This window comes from Psammomys obesus, unplaced genomic scaffold (assembly GCF_907164565.1).
Source record: "Psammomys obesus unplaced genomic scaffold, mPsaObe1.curated_primary_1811, whole genome shotgun sequence".
Taxonomy (NCBI): Eukaryota; Metazoa; Chordata; class Mammalia; order Rodentia; family Muridae; genus Psammomys; species Psammomys obesus.
The window spans coordinates 5,205,810-5,220,379 of NW_026585686.1; the positions used below are offsets into that span (position 1 = coordinate 5,205,810).

General features: G+C 43.1%; 1 protein-coding gene across 3 annotated transcripts in view; it reads left to right on the top strand.

The window, feature by feature from the left end:
• Positions 1–14,570, top strand: part of Ttc39b (tetratricopeptide repeat domain 39B) — a 100,494-nt gene that overhangs the window by 59,150 nt on the left and 26,774 nt on the right. For all 3 annotated transcript variants that reach the window (XM_055629744.1, XM_055629753.1, XM_055629761.1), the window contains 5 exons: positions 296–372; positions 4,987–5,054; positions 7,838–7,902; positions 12,189–12,294; positions 13,517–13,582. In XM_055629744.1, coding sequence (XP_055485719.1) covers positions 296–372; positions 4,987–5,054; positions 7,838–7,902; positions 12,189–12,294; positions 13,517–13,582 — 382 coding nt within the window. The remainder of the gene's footprint in view (positions 1–295; positions 373–4,986; positions 5,055–7,837; positions 7,903–12,188; positions 12,295–13,516; positions 13,583–14,570) is intronic.

Below are 14,570 nucleotides of genomic sequence, written 5' to 3' on the forward strand. Positions count from 1 at the left end.
CACAGAAATTCTGCTTTTATCCAGAAAAAAGGAAGGGAGGTTTCTGCCAGGTTTTTGCCCGGCGTGTTTGTGGGCTCCTCTCCACCATGCTGGTTAGGTGGAGTGCCCATGGTTGGCAGTGCAGGGCTAGGCACTGTGTGTGCAGCATGGGGAGGAGGGCCTGGCCCTGCAGGGGGCTTGGAGGCCCAGTGTGGTGACTTGTAGCTGTGACTGAAATGATGGTCAGTGACAATGAGCTTTGTCTGATGGCATCTCCTCCTCTCTGTTCTCTTTCCCCTGGCCTTCCTCAATGCAGATACAGGAAGAAGTGCACAGTTGTAGAATCTTTCTCAAGTCTTCTGTCCCGGGGGTCGTTGGAACAGCTGAGTGAAGGTAGGAGCACATTGGAAGCTTGGCTCTTTGTTTTAGAGGTTCAGGCCCCCAAATCCATCACAGAAGCATGGAAAATGAGTGTCAAGTGTCCTTTTCTCTTCCCAGACCCACCCTGGTTAGTGGTTCACCAGGAAGCTGTGGACACATTTGGTACATCAGAAATGTGTGTTAGGGACACATGGACTTTCGTTTTTCATTTGTCTTTTGTTCTCCTGCAAGCATTGAACCACACACATGTGCTACAGAGTGATCTTGACCCACATCAGTGTGTGCACGTGCGTTTTGCATGTTTGGAGCTGTGCAGTTATGAATGGTCTGGTATCTCAGTGTACTTGTTTGTTCCTTATTGAAGGACAGCTACATGTCTTTAATTTCTTCACTGTTAGCAAATATTGCTGTTCTAAAATTCTTGTTCATATGGGTTTTTTTCTTTTATTCTTTCAAGTATTTCATGAGACAGTTTCCTAAAAGTAGAATTACTGGAACTTAGGGCTTGAAATTTTACAATACTTATGTATATTGGCATTTTTTTCCCCTTAAAATTATATTCGATCATCTTGGAGTGATCCATTTTTGACAGACTATTAACCCTTTTCCAACGTAAAAGCATTTTTTGTTTTTCACAGAGGGTCTTCCTGTGTACTCCTCACTGGTCTGAACTCACTATGTAGATCAGGCTGACCTTGAACTCACAGAGATCCACCTACCTCTGCCTCCCGAGTACTGAGATCAGAGGCGTATGCCACTATATCTGGATAATTATTATACCTTTAAAATAATGCTGTCTACACAGCTGATGAAGGTGTTTGGTTTGTTGGCTTTAAGAATAGTCAGGAGTCCAGGAAAGTACTTGATCAGATAGATGGGAGGAAACATTGTCAGTTGCTCTATATTCCCTCTGTGAGGAGGGCAGAAGTGGCCCTCATCAGCCCTCTGCAGAAGGGTGGCCCACCACCAAGGGGCACCTAGGAAGTCCCCAGAAGCCGCACTGTCTCTGGGGAAATCTGTGTCTGTATTGTCATTTCAAAGGCTGTTCCTGGAGAGGTGGTTAGTACAAAACGCTGGAGCGGCCATGGCTGGGGAAAGCCAGCGTGCCCTGAGCTGGCTGTCAAGCAGTCCTGATGACAGCAGATGTTGCACGACGTCAAGTGATGTTTACCACAGGGCTTTGTGTGTCCTGTAGGTATGTTGTCAGCTTGTTGGGGATGTTGGAGCAATTAGGCACATTTGAGTGACTCAGCTTTGAGTGTTGATTGTGAGGACTGAGACACATCACATGTCTTTAGGACTTCCTGAAAAGGGGTGTAGTGTTGTCTCAACCGTGACAGAAACATGGAATTGTGTTGGTTACTGCTCACAGTTGGAAAGCCATCTACTTTTTCATCAGAAACTGACCTCCAAGTACTCGTAAGGAAAAAAGCTGGTACTAGTAGGCCTAAGGTGTTCCAGAGACAATCCATGAAAGATTAAATTGGCGTTAGTATGACTCTTGCATTTGTAGTTTTCTTCCTGGGTACCAGTAGCTTCTCCCCTGGTCCAGTGACTCCTGCTTCCCTTTTTTTTTTTTTTTTTTTTTTTTTTGTAGTATGAAAGTGACATTGGAGAATTTTAAACCTTAGTTTTAATAAGAATGATATGGTATTTTTGATGTGAATATAGAAAAAAAATTAAAATATAATAATGTTCTATTTTTTTAAAGTGTCCTCTGTGTGCCAGGTACATTTTTCTGCTTTCCTTAACATTAACCGACCTAATTAATGTGTTTAACTGATGTTCACAGAGAATAAGAGGCCAAGGTGACCCAGCTCTCAGCAGCATTTAAACTGGTCTGCTTCCCCTAAACCACTAAATCACTGCTCTTCCCCCATTCCCCTGCTCTCCTGTAGGGGGCTAGGAAACATCTTACATGGCTGATGGAAACATTGGATTATCTGGAAAATCAATGACACTTCTGGTTTTTCCTCATTGTGTTTAAACATAGCACTTTAGGAAATCTGGACTTTGTACCTAGTTATTAAAAAATTAACTAGCCCATGTCTGTAGTTTCCCTTGAACTATAAATATCTTTAGACTTACAGAATGGCTGTGCTTAGCCAGGATTTGGGTGCACTGTGAATTTTTTTTCATGGGCTAAGGAATTTATAATTAGGAAGTGCAACGGTTGAAGAAGTTATCCAATGTAAGTCAGAAATGATGAAGGAATAGAGCTCAAAAAATTAAGTTGTATGTTATTCCCAGGGCCTTTGGCTGTACTGCCCCCTCAAAATACGTTTTGTATTTGAGGGGTATATAAGTCTTTATGTTGGTGTGAACAAGGGCATATTTGGCTTATATATTACAGACCATTAACAGGGGATGCCAAGGCAGGAACGTGGAGGCAGGAACTGAAGCAGAGATCATACTGTAGAGGACTGCATACTGCCTTGCTCCCCATGGCTTGCTCAGCCTACTTTCCTGTTGGTTAGTATGATGGAGGTTATTTCTGTGATTGAATTTCCCCTCCATGGATAACTAGCTCATAATAGCTCATAAATAGCTCACAAAAAAAACTAACCAGATCAACAGGCCATGGCGAACGCTGTGGCTTTAGTATAGGCATTGTTTACCTGTTGGTAAGTTTTGTTTACGTTGCCAAGTTTCAAGCTGTGTTCAGGAGTGAGTATACTACATGAATGTGGAACACACCAGCTCCTCTCCTCCCATGGGTCACGTGGCTGGATGGCTCCAGGTCGACTGACTCCGAGAGTGTAATGCTTAGGATGTGAAAGAGATTTGATAGGAAGAATACTTACCTGTGAATTGCAGAGTTCAGATCTCTCTGCTTTGTGTTGTAGCCTGTCTGTCTTTGGTCTGACTTTGGTCTAGTTGCCCTTCTGCTCAGATCTTGATAAGGACCTGCTTGTTTAGTCTACCGAATCAGACCAGCTGTAACATTTGGCACTGCCCTTGTGGCAACTTGACCGGCCTTTCTACCCTGCTGCCATCTCCTTTCTTCGCAGACCTCAGGCAAAGGAACTCCGGTTGCGCTTTAGGGAAGGGTGCCTGCACCTTCTCTCCTTTCTTCTGGTCCTATACCAGTGCTGACTTGTCCCCTAAACCTGCCGCAGGCCAGTAGTCTGTTCCTAAGGTGGCCTTTGGCATTAACAACCTCAGAGGGTTGCCGCTGTGGCAGTTACCTAGGAAGAGTCTAGTCAGGTGACAGAAAATAATCTGCCTGTTCGAATTCCCCAGGAGGTGCGGAGACAACCAGGAGGCACACTTTGAGGGAAGCTGTCCTGGAGACTGCAGTCTTGACTGGTGGCAGCGCCAGGGCGCGCACAGCACGATGCCCTGGTGTTGTCCTCCACCCCATCTGCCTGTCTGTTGCTGGGGAACTTTGTGTGTTACTTCTCATAAACTGAGCATTTAAGTGACGTCTGTAAGAGCCCGTGAGTTATGCGTGTGTAAATGAAGAAAAATATACGTTCTTACCTAGTTTGGTCAACACTGTTGTCAGTGACACAGGTTTCCCCAAGTTGTCCCATCACTTGTACTGAAAAGGCCTGTGCATTCTGAACCCTTACCAGGAAGCACAGACGTGGGCCAAAAGCAATGATGGTGAAAGTTGCCAGCACTCATCTAGGCTTCCTGTGCCTGATAAGCATTACAGGCAATCCTCATTTCATCCTTGGTTGCAAAGTAGAGGCATTATTAGTGGACCATATAAATGAGGAGACCAGCAGAGAGGGAGGGCAGCCCTCACAGTGCTCCACAGTAGCTCATGGCAGAGTGTTTCCTCCAAGCTCATTTACTTAAATAACCCAATTGGCATCCCATGGAGAAAGGAATCTGATGATTTTGTTTATGTTGAAACGTCAAGATCTCTTTCCCTGATCTCTGCAAATATAGTGGATTGTGTAGGATGCCAGGGCATGTTTGGGGGGCTGTACACGTCCCTGAGCTGGCATGGCCATGGCAGCTCTTTTTTGAGAGCTTGTGTTCAGGTCTGAGAACATTGGTAAGTTGGAAAGTACAGCCCCTTTTCTGTTGTTTCTAAGAATCCCTGCTTTATGCACACTGATGTGCTTTTCCTACATCTGTAGGGAATGGCTGCTTTCTGCCTGATCAGTGTCATGATACCCAGACCTTCACAGTTTAGAAGATTCATACTTTTAATGAACTTTTTCATTCTGTCCTGCTAGAAGTTTATGCTACTATTTTTTTAAAGGTAGTTTTTCTTCTCTCGAAAGAGCTTTTGCAATTTCTCAGTCAGGCATGGTGATTCATGCCTATAGTCACAGTATCAAGATGCTGAGGCAGGAGGATTGCTATGAGTTCAAGGATAGTCTGGGCTACTGAGTGAGTTTCAGACCTACTTTTTTGCTCCAAGGTCTCAAACATACAGTTGTTTTCCTCTTCTTCCTGCTAAGGTTGAATGGGGCTGAAGATGGCCCCAATAGTTCACTCGTTCCAGGAAACTTTTACACCAGGAGTAAGAACAAGTCATCCTGTTTCTCTGGAAGCACGGAAGCCATGTAAGCCCTTGGATCTCTCTGGGGCTCATTTGGCTTCCAGCCTTTCCAGCATGCCGTGAGCAATGCGGTGTCTTAACATAACTGTATCTGTTTTTGACAGAGGAGATGCATGCCGAGATCTGTTATGCCGAGTGCCTCCTACAGAAAGCGGCGCTCACATTTGTGCAGGTAAGGGGCGTTTGCCCGGGCGTCGGCGCTGGGTGGGGAGCCTGCCGACACTGTACAGAAAATGGCGGACATTGCTCAGCCTGTTTTAGCACTGAGACTTAGAGTGGTAATGAAAGATTCTGTTATCCCGATATCATTTGCCTGAAAGAAGGCTCCAGAGACTTGTGTTCCCATTCAGATATGCAGAGTGTCTGTTTCAGATAACTTGTAGGATGCTTCTTGTGTGAGAACAAAGATGACTCCAGGCTGAGGAGGCCCTCAGACCTTTGCCCATCCCTTACTGTGTCACCTGCTTCTGCGAAGCTCACTTCCACACGCATAACCACTCTTTTTTCAAGGACCCTTCACATTTTTACCCACTCCCACCCGTTTTTTCCTCATTCCCCTTTCTTGTTTCTGTTGTAAGACAAGGTCTCACTATGTATCCCTGCCTGGCCTGGAGCTTTCTATATGACCAGGCTGGCCTTGAACTCATGAAGATCGCCTGTCCCTGCCTCTCAAGAGCTGACCACTTTGCCTGGCCAGAACAGTTTTTATAAGACAGGAATCCTTTTCTTATGAGGTACTTAAATCCTGCCTGCTGCCTCCATGTGTGTGCTCCAGGGCTTTTAGAGGTGTGAATTTTACACTGTGGCCCAGTGAGGGATAAGAGTAGAGATGATAAGCAGGCAGAAAACAATCTCAAACTTTTAAATTAGTTTGAAAGTTACTTCTCTGTTTTTCTGGGTGATGGTATTTTTGCTTAGTTTCTGGTTCAGTAAAATGAAATCAGTGTGATCCTTTTGTCTGATTCTCTGAGGCCCTGTGCATTACAGCAGCCTTATCACATCAGTAACATCTTAACATGAGTCTTTAAGACCCCTGATTTTTTTTCTTTTGTATTTTCTAAGTGGGGATTTGACAATCAGATGTTAGGGTTACAACTTTGTTTTATAACTGAGGATTTGTCCACTAGCTCTTCCTCATGTCTGCCTCTGGTCACTTCAGTATCTGTGCTTTGGCTGTTAAGAATCTGCAGCTCCGCCTTTCCTCTGTGTTCCTCTGGCTCACCATTGTCTGGTGATGCTCACTATTGTCTGCAGGATTGATTGTACAGCAGCTGAGGGACTGTCCCCGGCCTCTCTTTACTTTTCGCTCATCTTGCATTCTGTGATTGAGGACTCATTCAGAAATGAGCCTTTCCACCTTGTTATTTTCTGCTTCTGCATTTCATGGCCCTCTCGGACTCTGTCAGTGTTCTGTATCAGAGTGTCATAAATGGGGAAGGGGTTTCCAAGGTGCACTTGTGCCTCCCCCCAAGTCTGCCACTTCTCCCTTATAGTTGTCCTCCTGCTCTGCTCCTTTCTTCTCTGCAGTAGCTGCTTTGTTAGCTCTCGTCTCTGGACTTGCGGCTGGCCCCACGTGGTCTTTCATGCTTCCTGGTACGTCAGCTGAGGTTTCCTTTGCATATAACCTCAGGACCGCTTTGCCTTCTTTTACCTGGTCTTTGCTTGTCCTTTCTTTGTGCTAAAAGCACCGATGCATCCAGGGCGGTTTTCTGGCTGACGTCATGCCCCACTTTGTGTTTTCATGACTCCCCGTGCATGCCCCCATCACTGTGCATGTTAGTCACTTAGCGCCATGTTGTCTCTGCGTCCAGGTGTCCAACACAAAATAAGCATTTGCATTATTGTTGGGATTATAGTCAAGTGCAGCTACCTCACTAGGATTGGCTTTTAAAGTTATTCTTATTCTATACAATTTTGCTCACCAAAATTCTTAAGAGCTCAGTGTTTGCTGAATCATGGAATAAAACTATTAGACTTTAATCGAACCCAAGACATTTCTTTTTGGCTTGTGTAAATATAAGATTTCTTAAAATAAGAAATTTAAGTTTCATAGTGAATTTTGTACTTACTGACTTGTATAATAATACAAGTAGCTAACGAGAATATTAAACTAAAAACAGTTTCTCTTTTGCTTCAAAAGCATATGAGATCCTTAGACTAGCAAATCTTCTTAGGATAGTGAAGCGAGGGCCTGTCTCTTGTCATTAACATAATGTCCTTCAGCTGGTTATTTGGTGCAGTTTATTAGGATTCTCGTTTAGAATGCTGGTCTTGAAAATGCCATTCATTTTGACCAACTGTCTCAGTCTCATGATTGAGAAACCTCAAATAAAGAGAAGTAAAATGGTCCCTTACCCCCATGTTAGTGACAACCACGTCAGAATTTTTAGATCAGTGACTTTTGGTCTGTAAATTTTTAGAAATGAAATTTATGCTGTCCAAGCACTACTGAAAGAAGAGCTGGGTATGGTGGATGAGAAAGCTTAGCCTGAGAACAGATCTGTGTAGCCAAGTGTTCTGTGTACCGCTGATCCCAGAAGAGTGTTACCCAGTAGATGATGCTTATTGAGGTAGCTTTGGACTACATTTGGCTCCAAAGTTTTGAGGATTATTTTCTCAAGATAGTAGAAGCGTTTAAAAACGTGTTTTCACTACCTTCAAACTTCTATGAAAATTACAAAATGACACATTTCAAATGCAAAGTAAGAATTATGTATCGATTTTAAAATTATGCACTCAAAATTTAGTATTTGAGACTAGGGATGTAGCTTAGTAGTAAAAGTGTTTGTTTACCCAGCATGCTCTAGGTTCCATTCCTAGAAGCACACACAGACACACACACAGACACACACACACACACACACACACACACACACACACTTTTCTCTCATTATTCAAATATATACTGGTTTTTTTCCCCTAAGTGCTCTAATTATTTAATTGTATTATTTTCAGGATGAAAATATGATCAACTTCATCAAAGGTGGACTCAAAATTAGAACAAGTTACCAAATATATAAGTAAGTTATAAAGTAAAATGTGACTGAAAGTGAAATTAAATACTTTTGAAGACAGGCTCTTATTCTGTAGCTAGGCTAGCCTGAAACTCGTGATTTTTTTGCCTCAGCTTCTCAAGTGTTGGGATTATAGTCAAGTGCAGCTACCTCACTAAGATTGGCTTTTAAAGTTATTCTTATTCTATACATTTTGCTCATCAAAATTCTTACGAACTCAGCATGGCTGGATTTCTTCCTTTGGTGTTAGTAAGTGCACTTGGTTCCTTCCTGAGTATACTGGGTGCTGCTGGGCAGCAAGGCTTAACTTTACCTTCACTTCCAGGAGCAGATACTGGAAGAGAAAGGGGCAGACACAGTTTCTGGTTAGATAACCTTCATTTAGCTCTCCTTAGAATTATTTGTATATTTTGTATTTATGTTGTTATTTGTGTGTGTGTCTTTTTATTTTTTTATTCATTAATTCGTTTGTTTGTTTATCTATTTTGAGACAGGGTCTTACTATATAGCACAGCCTGGCTTTAAAGCCCTTTTCTCTTGCCTCAGACTTTGGAGTGCTGGGATTATAAGCACATGCCACTACATTTGGCTTGCTTTAATAAAAACTTTAAAAAAAAACCTACTATAATTTTGTGTCTCTAGTTTTTATGGATAATGTAGTGATTATAATGTCTTTCTTGGTGTATTGCAGTTAGCTTACTAATACAGTACTATTATGTGTAAACTGTAAGAGCTTTGTGAAAACATAGTTTCATTTGCTACCAGTTGGCCTTTGTTCTAGCTTCCTTTTGTTGCTGTGATAAAACTCTTAGACCAAAAGCAGAATAGGGGAGGAAAGGATTTTTTTGACTTACACTATAGGCCACAGTCCATCATTGAGGGAAATCAGAGCAGGCTATCAAGCAAGAACTTGAAACAGAAACCCTAAAGAAACAACGCTTGCTGGCTCACGGGTATGCTTGTGCTCAGCTTTCCTACACAGCCCAGGACCTTCCCAGGGAATGACGCTGCCCACGGTGGGCTGTGTCTTCCTATAGCCCAGTAATCGAGACAATTTCCCACAGACTTGCTCACAGGCCAATCTGTTCTTGATAATCCTCAGTTGAGGCTCCCTTCACAGGTGACTCTAGGCTATGTCAAGATGAGCATTTATAGGACAGCCTTCTAAACTATTCTTGTGTTCTATGTTACCATTAAACCCGTGATACAGGATCATCTTGTTTTAAAGACCTTTGCCTTACTCTGCTCTGCTTACCATTGCATTTGACATTGTTTCTGTTCACCTTTATGCTGATGAACTTCTTCTAACATTTCTCATAGTATCAACTTTCCATATTTTCTTCTGTTTTCACTTTTTTGAAAATCGGTTTATTTTGGCTTTTACCTTCAAGGATATTCTTGCTCTGTATAATGTTCTGAATTGATAGGGTGTTTGTTTTTTTCAGTCCTTTAAAACCACCAGTGTTTGTAATTGTTTAGGACCACAGCTGTTTGTGTAATTGTCTCACATATTTAATATGTCATTTTTCTCATCTCCTTGAAGAACGTGCTGTATCTTTGAATTCAGCATTTGGAGTGTGGGCTTAGACTTTTGTTGCCATTATTTTTCTCAAAGTTTTTTTTTTTTTTTTTTTTTTTCCTGAGTCTTTTCTCACTTATTCCCTCTAAACCCACAATTACACACTAGTCAGCCTGGATTGTGTTCAGTAAACTACATACATACCCACACCCACTTTTTTATTTTAGCCCAACATGTGGGCCATCTTGGAGTCAATTTCTATTCATTGCTTTTTTTTTTTTTCTTGCCTGCTTGTCATGTTCTCAAGTGGGATAATTTTAAAATCATATCCTAGATATTGATGCATTTGTAGAGATGCTGGATTCTGTCATCCTTTCTCTGAAGCGTGCCAAGCTCTGTCCTGGGAGCATTTAATTTGCTTAGACTTGGGCTCCCAACTCTGACACTGGAGGGGCACGGCACCTGTAGCTCTGCTATGGCTCCTGTTCTTGATAATCCACATTGTCTTACCTTGGACCCTCTCCTAGTCAGTGAAGACTTCTGTGTTGTTTTGACACAGATTTTGCTGTTCCCATTAGCATGGTTCTCCCAGCTGTGTATCCACCCAGCCCCTCTAGCTGCCTCAAACTCAAGTCTTCCGACTTTTCAACCCAGCGAGGCTGTGGCTTGCCAATTGTTTTGTGCACCCATATGGAGTGGAGCATGCTTTCAGGCACATGGACACGTAAATATAAAGTTAATTCATGAGCTACTTCCTGCTTTCAAATTTAACTCTTCTCCTGTTTCTGCCTATTCCCCCAGCACCTTCAGTTTCCAAGCCTGCAAAAATATTTTAACTATATATTTTTTGTGTATTTTTCAGGGTTTATAATTGTTATGTGTGGGAAAGCAAACCTAACATAAGCTTCCTGGCATTACTGGGAACAAATCCCACTACCAGAAGCAGAGCACAAATCAGTATTTTAATAGGCACTTTTACTCATTATGAAAACCTGGAATTCATTTTTAAAAAATCTTGAAAGCGGGAGTAGATTTGGGAAACGCATCCTAATGTTTTTAGATTTCCTTTCCAGGTATTTTTAAGAAGATTAAAAAGTTGACTGCTTTTCTAGTCATTAGAACTTTAAAGATGAATTTCGGTAGTCCCGTGGTGGCAGCGACAGCATCAGTGCAGTGGCAGGATTGACAACAGGGCTTCAGTGTGTTGGGTGTGTGCGCATGTACTGGTACACTCAGATACTTAGCCAGAAGTTCACACTATCCCGAATTCCTATTTGTGCATGAATTCTTTTGAAATAGTGCCGAAAGAGAAATACTTTAGGTAAATCCTCTTTTGAAAACTGTTTTAAAGTAAAACCACGATTAATCAAATAATTTTTTTTTCCTCAGGAGGCAGAAGCAGGCGAATCTCTGAGTTCAAGGCCAGCCTGGTCTACAGAGCAAGCTCCATGACTACCAGGGCTACACAGAGAAACCTTGTCTTGAAAAACAAAAAACGAAACAGACAAAATTTTAAGTTATTAGGAAAGAAGATAAGGAACTATTTTATGATCTCAAAATTAAAAGCCTGGGGCTGGCGACATGTCTCAGAGGTTAAGATTGTCACAGGACCAAAATTTGGATCTCAGCACTGGGATTCACATCAAGCTGTCATGTCTCTTTAATCTCTATTTTGAGGCATGTCTCCTTCTGTAGCCCAGACTGGCCATGAACTCATTCATAGCCCAGGAAATCCTGGAAATCCCTCTGTTTTCAGCCTCCTGAGTGCTGGGATTTTAAGCATGTGCCACCATGCCATTGGTTTTGGTTTGTTTGTGTGTGTGTAAGAGAAAACAAATATGATATACTGGTGGTTTAGGGCAGATGACAACATGGGAGGGTTGGAAGTTGGAAGGAGCCTGAACCAAATTGGCTCCACTGGTCAGTTAATCCTGCTTATAGAGCAGGTTAGCTCTGAGCTTGCTAGACTTGGCTAGAAAGCATCATAAGGGAAGCTGTGTGCCTTACAGACTTGTGTTCTATTGGTGACGGGTGATTGGTGCTCTTTGGCACTGGAGATGGAACCTGGGAGGGGGACAATATGCAGATGTCTTGACACTGAGACACGCCCCTGCATTACCTTCTCAAAAGGCTGTCTCCCAGTTCAGCAAGCAGTTACCACTTCCTGCCAACGTCCACGCCTTTGATTATTGTCTTTTGAGGATGGTCTGAAGTCCGGGGGGTGCAGCTTAGCAGTAGAGAGCCTTCCTAGTGTAGGAGAGCCCTGGGCTCGGTCACTTCCACCACCCTCTTTGCTTCTGCAGAGGGACAATATAAGACAGATGACCCAGTTGTGATGGGAATAGCCTCAGCAAGCTCTGCTGTATCTGTGTGAGACTGTGGCAGCCGCATGGAACTGAAATCTTTTCGCCTGTAGTGTTCGAGTTTGAGGGTAGAATGCATGGCTGCCGAGTGCTCCTAGTACCCAAACTCTCCTGAAGTCTCCTGGAAAATGCTCCAGGGAAGCTGAGATCGAAGCCCTGAGGTTCTGTGGCTCCTAAGCTGAGCTGATGCTTGATCCCTCTATCCTAAACTCTGTAGAAACTGGTGTTCCCTTTCTCCTTAGTCAGAATTGCTCAGGAGCCTAGGAACAGACTAGCTTAAAATCAAAATTTGCATTTTTGTAACATTTTAGGTAATGACATTTATAGTGTACTAGTGTAAAATTTGACTAGCATGTATTTGTCAGAGTCATGGAAACTTATTCTCTACCATTTTTCCCCCCTCAATCCAGAGAGTGCCTTTCTATCCTGCACGTAATTCAGAAAAACAAACATGAGCAGCACTTCTTCTATGAGTTTGAAGGAGGAGTCAAACTTGGAACAGGGGCCTTTAATTTGGTAAGGAAACATTTATATAGAAACCAGAGTCTTTTTGTAGGTGAGACCAAATGTCCAGTATCTCTCTGCTATGTTTGAACTTCATCCCAAGCCTCTCCTGGCGTTTGGTTGAAGAGCCACTGGAGTGAACTGGTTTTCCTGTGCTGTCAATGTTACGAAGTTCTGCACGTGCCCGGAGTAGCTTTAGATCACACAGGGCAAGGGACGCATGTAGCACCCTGGTTGAACTAGTAAGGCTTTTAGTAACGAGGAGCCTAGAACCTAGTTCTATTTCTGCATCGGAGATAGTTGTTGTGGTGATACTGGCTGTGAGTTAAAAACGGGAGGGAGTGAATACAACCTGAGGAATGATTGTTGATGGTCTCTGGGTGAGATGGAGAGTTCAGTAAGACATCAGAGTACAATGTGTTATTTAGAGATTTGGGCATTTTTGAAGATTTAACTCGTTGGAAAATGAAGTAGTGAAAAGAATCATATTTAGGAGCCTATAGACCCCAGGGCTGTGTTCACGAGCCCATGTGCAATGCAGTGTCTGGGGTTAAGGTGGACTGACTTTTCTCCATGGACTGCCATTCTGTCTGCTTGGCTGTGAAACCCTCATCATTCACCTGGGACACAATGTCTCCCATTCAGAGAGATATTTCCAGAACCCCTAGCTCCAACCCATTGCTACAGCCATGAATTGGTCTATCACCACATAGATGGCCATTTCTGGGAGACTGTTCTCTCTCCACTGTCCTTCAGGGATGTCCCAGGAAGGAGCCGCACTGCTGTGGCTGTCTACTTCCATTAGTGCTGGTTCATTACTCACATCTCCTTAGCTTTGTTACCTTCCAGAAAGGAAGCTGAAGAAAACTTTGCCTAAGCCAGGAATGGTGGCTCATGCCAGTAATCCAGCACTCGGGCGGGAGGAGCTCACTGTAAGTTCAAGGCCAGCTTAAGCTACAGATGAGGCCCTCACCCAACAAAACAAAAATGGAAAGGAAGAAAGAAGCCTTACACATGATTGCTTTTGTGTCACCTCATTTCACACGAGAAGATCCAAGTCGGCGTTTAGAGCCTCATGGGAAAGCCAGGCTTCATTGTCTCCTCACTGAGTTGTAATCAGTTTAGACTTGGTTTGGCTGCTGGGGGCTTTCAAACAGTTTAGGGATAACCAGTGGGCTGTCTATAGTCAGTCTCTCACATAAGCACACTCACATTGCTATTTTTTCCCTTACAGATGCTGTCTCTTTTACCAGCAAGAATTATCAGATTACTGGAATTTATTGGATTTTCTGGAAACAGGGTACAAATGGCATTTTGTGTTAAAGTTGCAGAAATTTCTGTTGTTCCCTGTAGTGGTGTTTCTTCCCCACCCAGCTTTTGTCAAACGATGTTCTCTCAAGAATGCGTCATTTCTTAGGTTTGGGATAAGCACCCTTTCACCCAGTGCTCCCTCAGACTTGCAAACGAGGCTCAAGCGTTTCTAATTTTGGGACTCATGTATTCATCTTTCTGATGGTGCCCACTTTGCTCCCTGCCCAGGGATCACATGGGCTGTCTTCTTTCGTCAAGCATGAAGTTATGAGCTCCTGCTCCACCTTTGCTGTTGAGTGGCAAGGACTCTGCAGGGTAGAATCTTGTATTCTTGCCCATCATAGTGCCTTCAGCTTGAACCTCTGTGGTTTTCTGTGGAGTAAAGCCAGGTCGGGCTTTACTCATGCTTGGTTAAGTGCTCTACAGTTGAGACAAGTCCCTAGCAGCTTAGTGTGTATATCATTAATTTTATCAAAGAAATACAGTATTTCTTTGAAACGAGCAGTTTATTCTTCTTGATAGAATCATGTAACGGGTATAGATTAGTTTGATATCTGTTGCTATGATGAAACAATATAGGGGAGGAAAGGATTTATTTCACCTTATGCTTCCAGGTTGCAGTGCATTGTTGAGGGAAGTCAGGGCAGGAACCTGGAGGAAGGAGCCGTGGTGGAAGCCTGCTTCCTGCCTTGCTGTCTTGCTTGTAGGATCGTGCTTGGCCAGCTTCCTTCTACAGCCCAGCAGCACCTGCCCAGGGATCACAGTGGGCTGTCTTCTTTCGTCAAGCATTATCCCCAGAAGACATGCCCACAGACCAGTCTAAACTAGGCAATTCCTCAGTGTAAGCTTTCCTCTCAGATGACTCTGGGCCTGTGAAATGGACAATTAAAGCTAACTGGGGCTATTATAAAAAGACCTACCAGATTGTCTTATGCCAGTTTAAAACGTGACTTTTTTTTTTTTTTTTTCTATTTAAA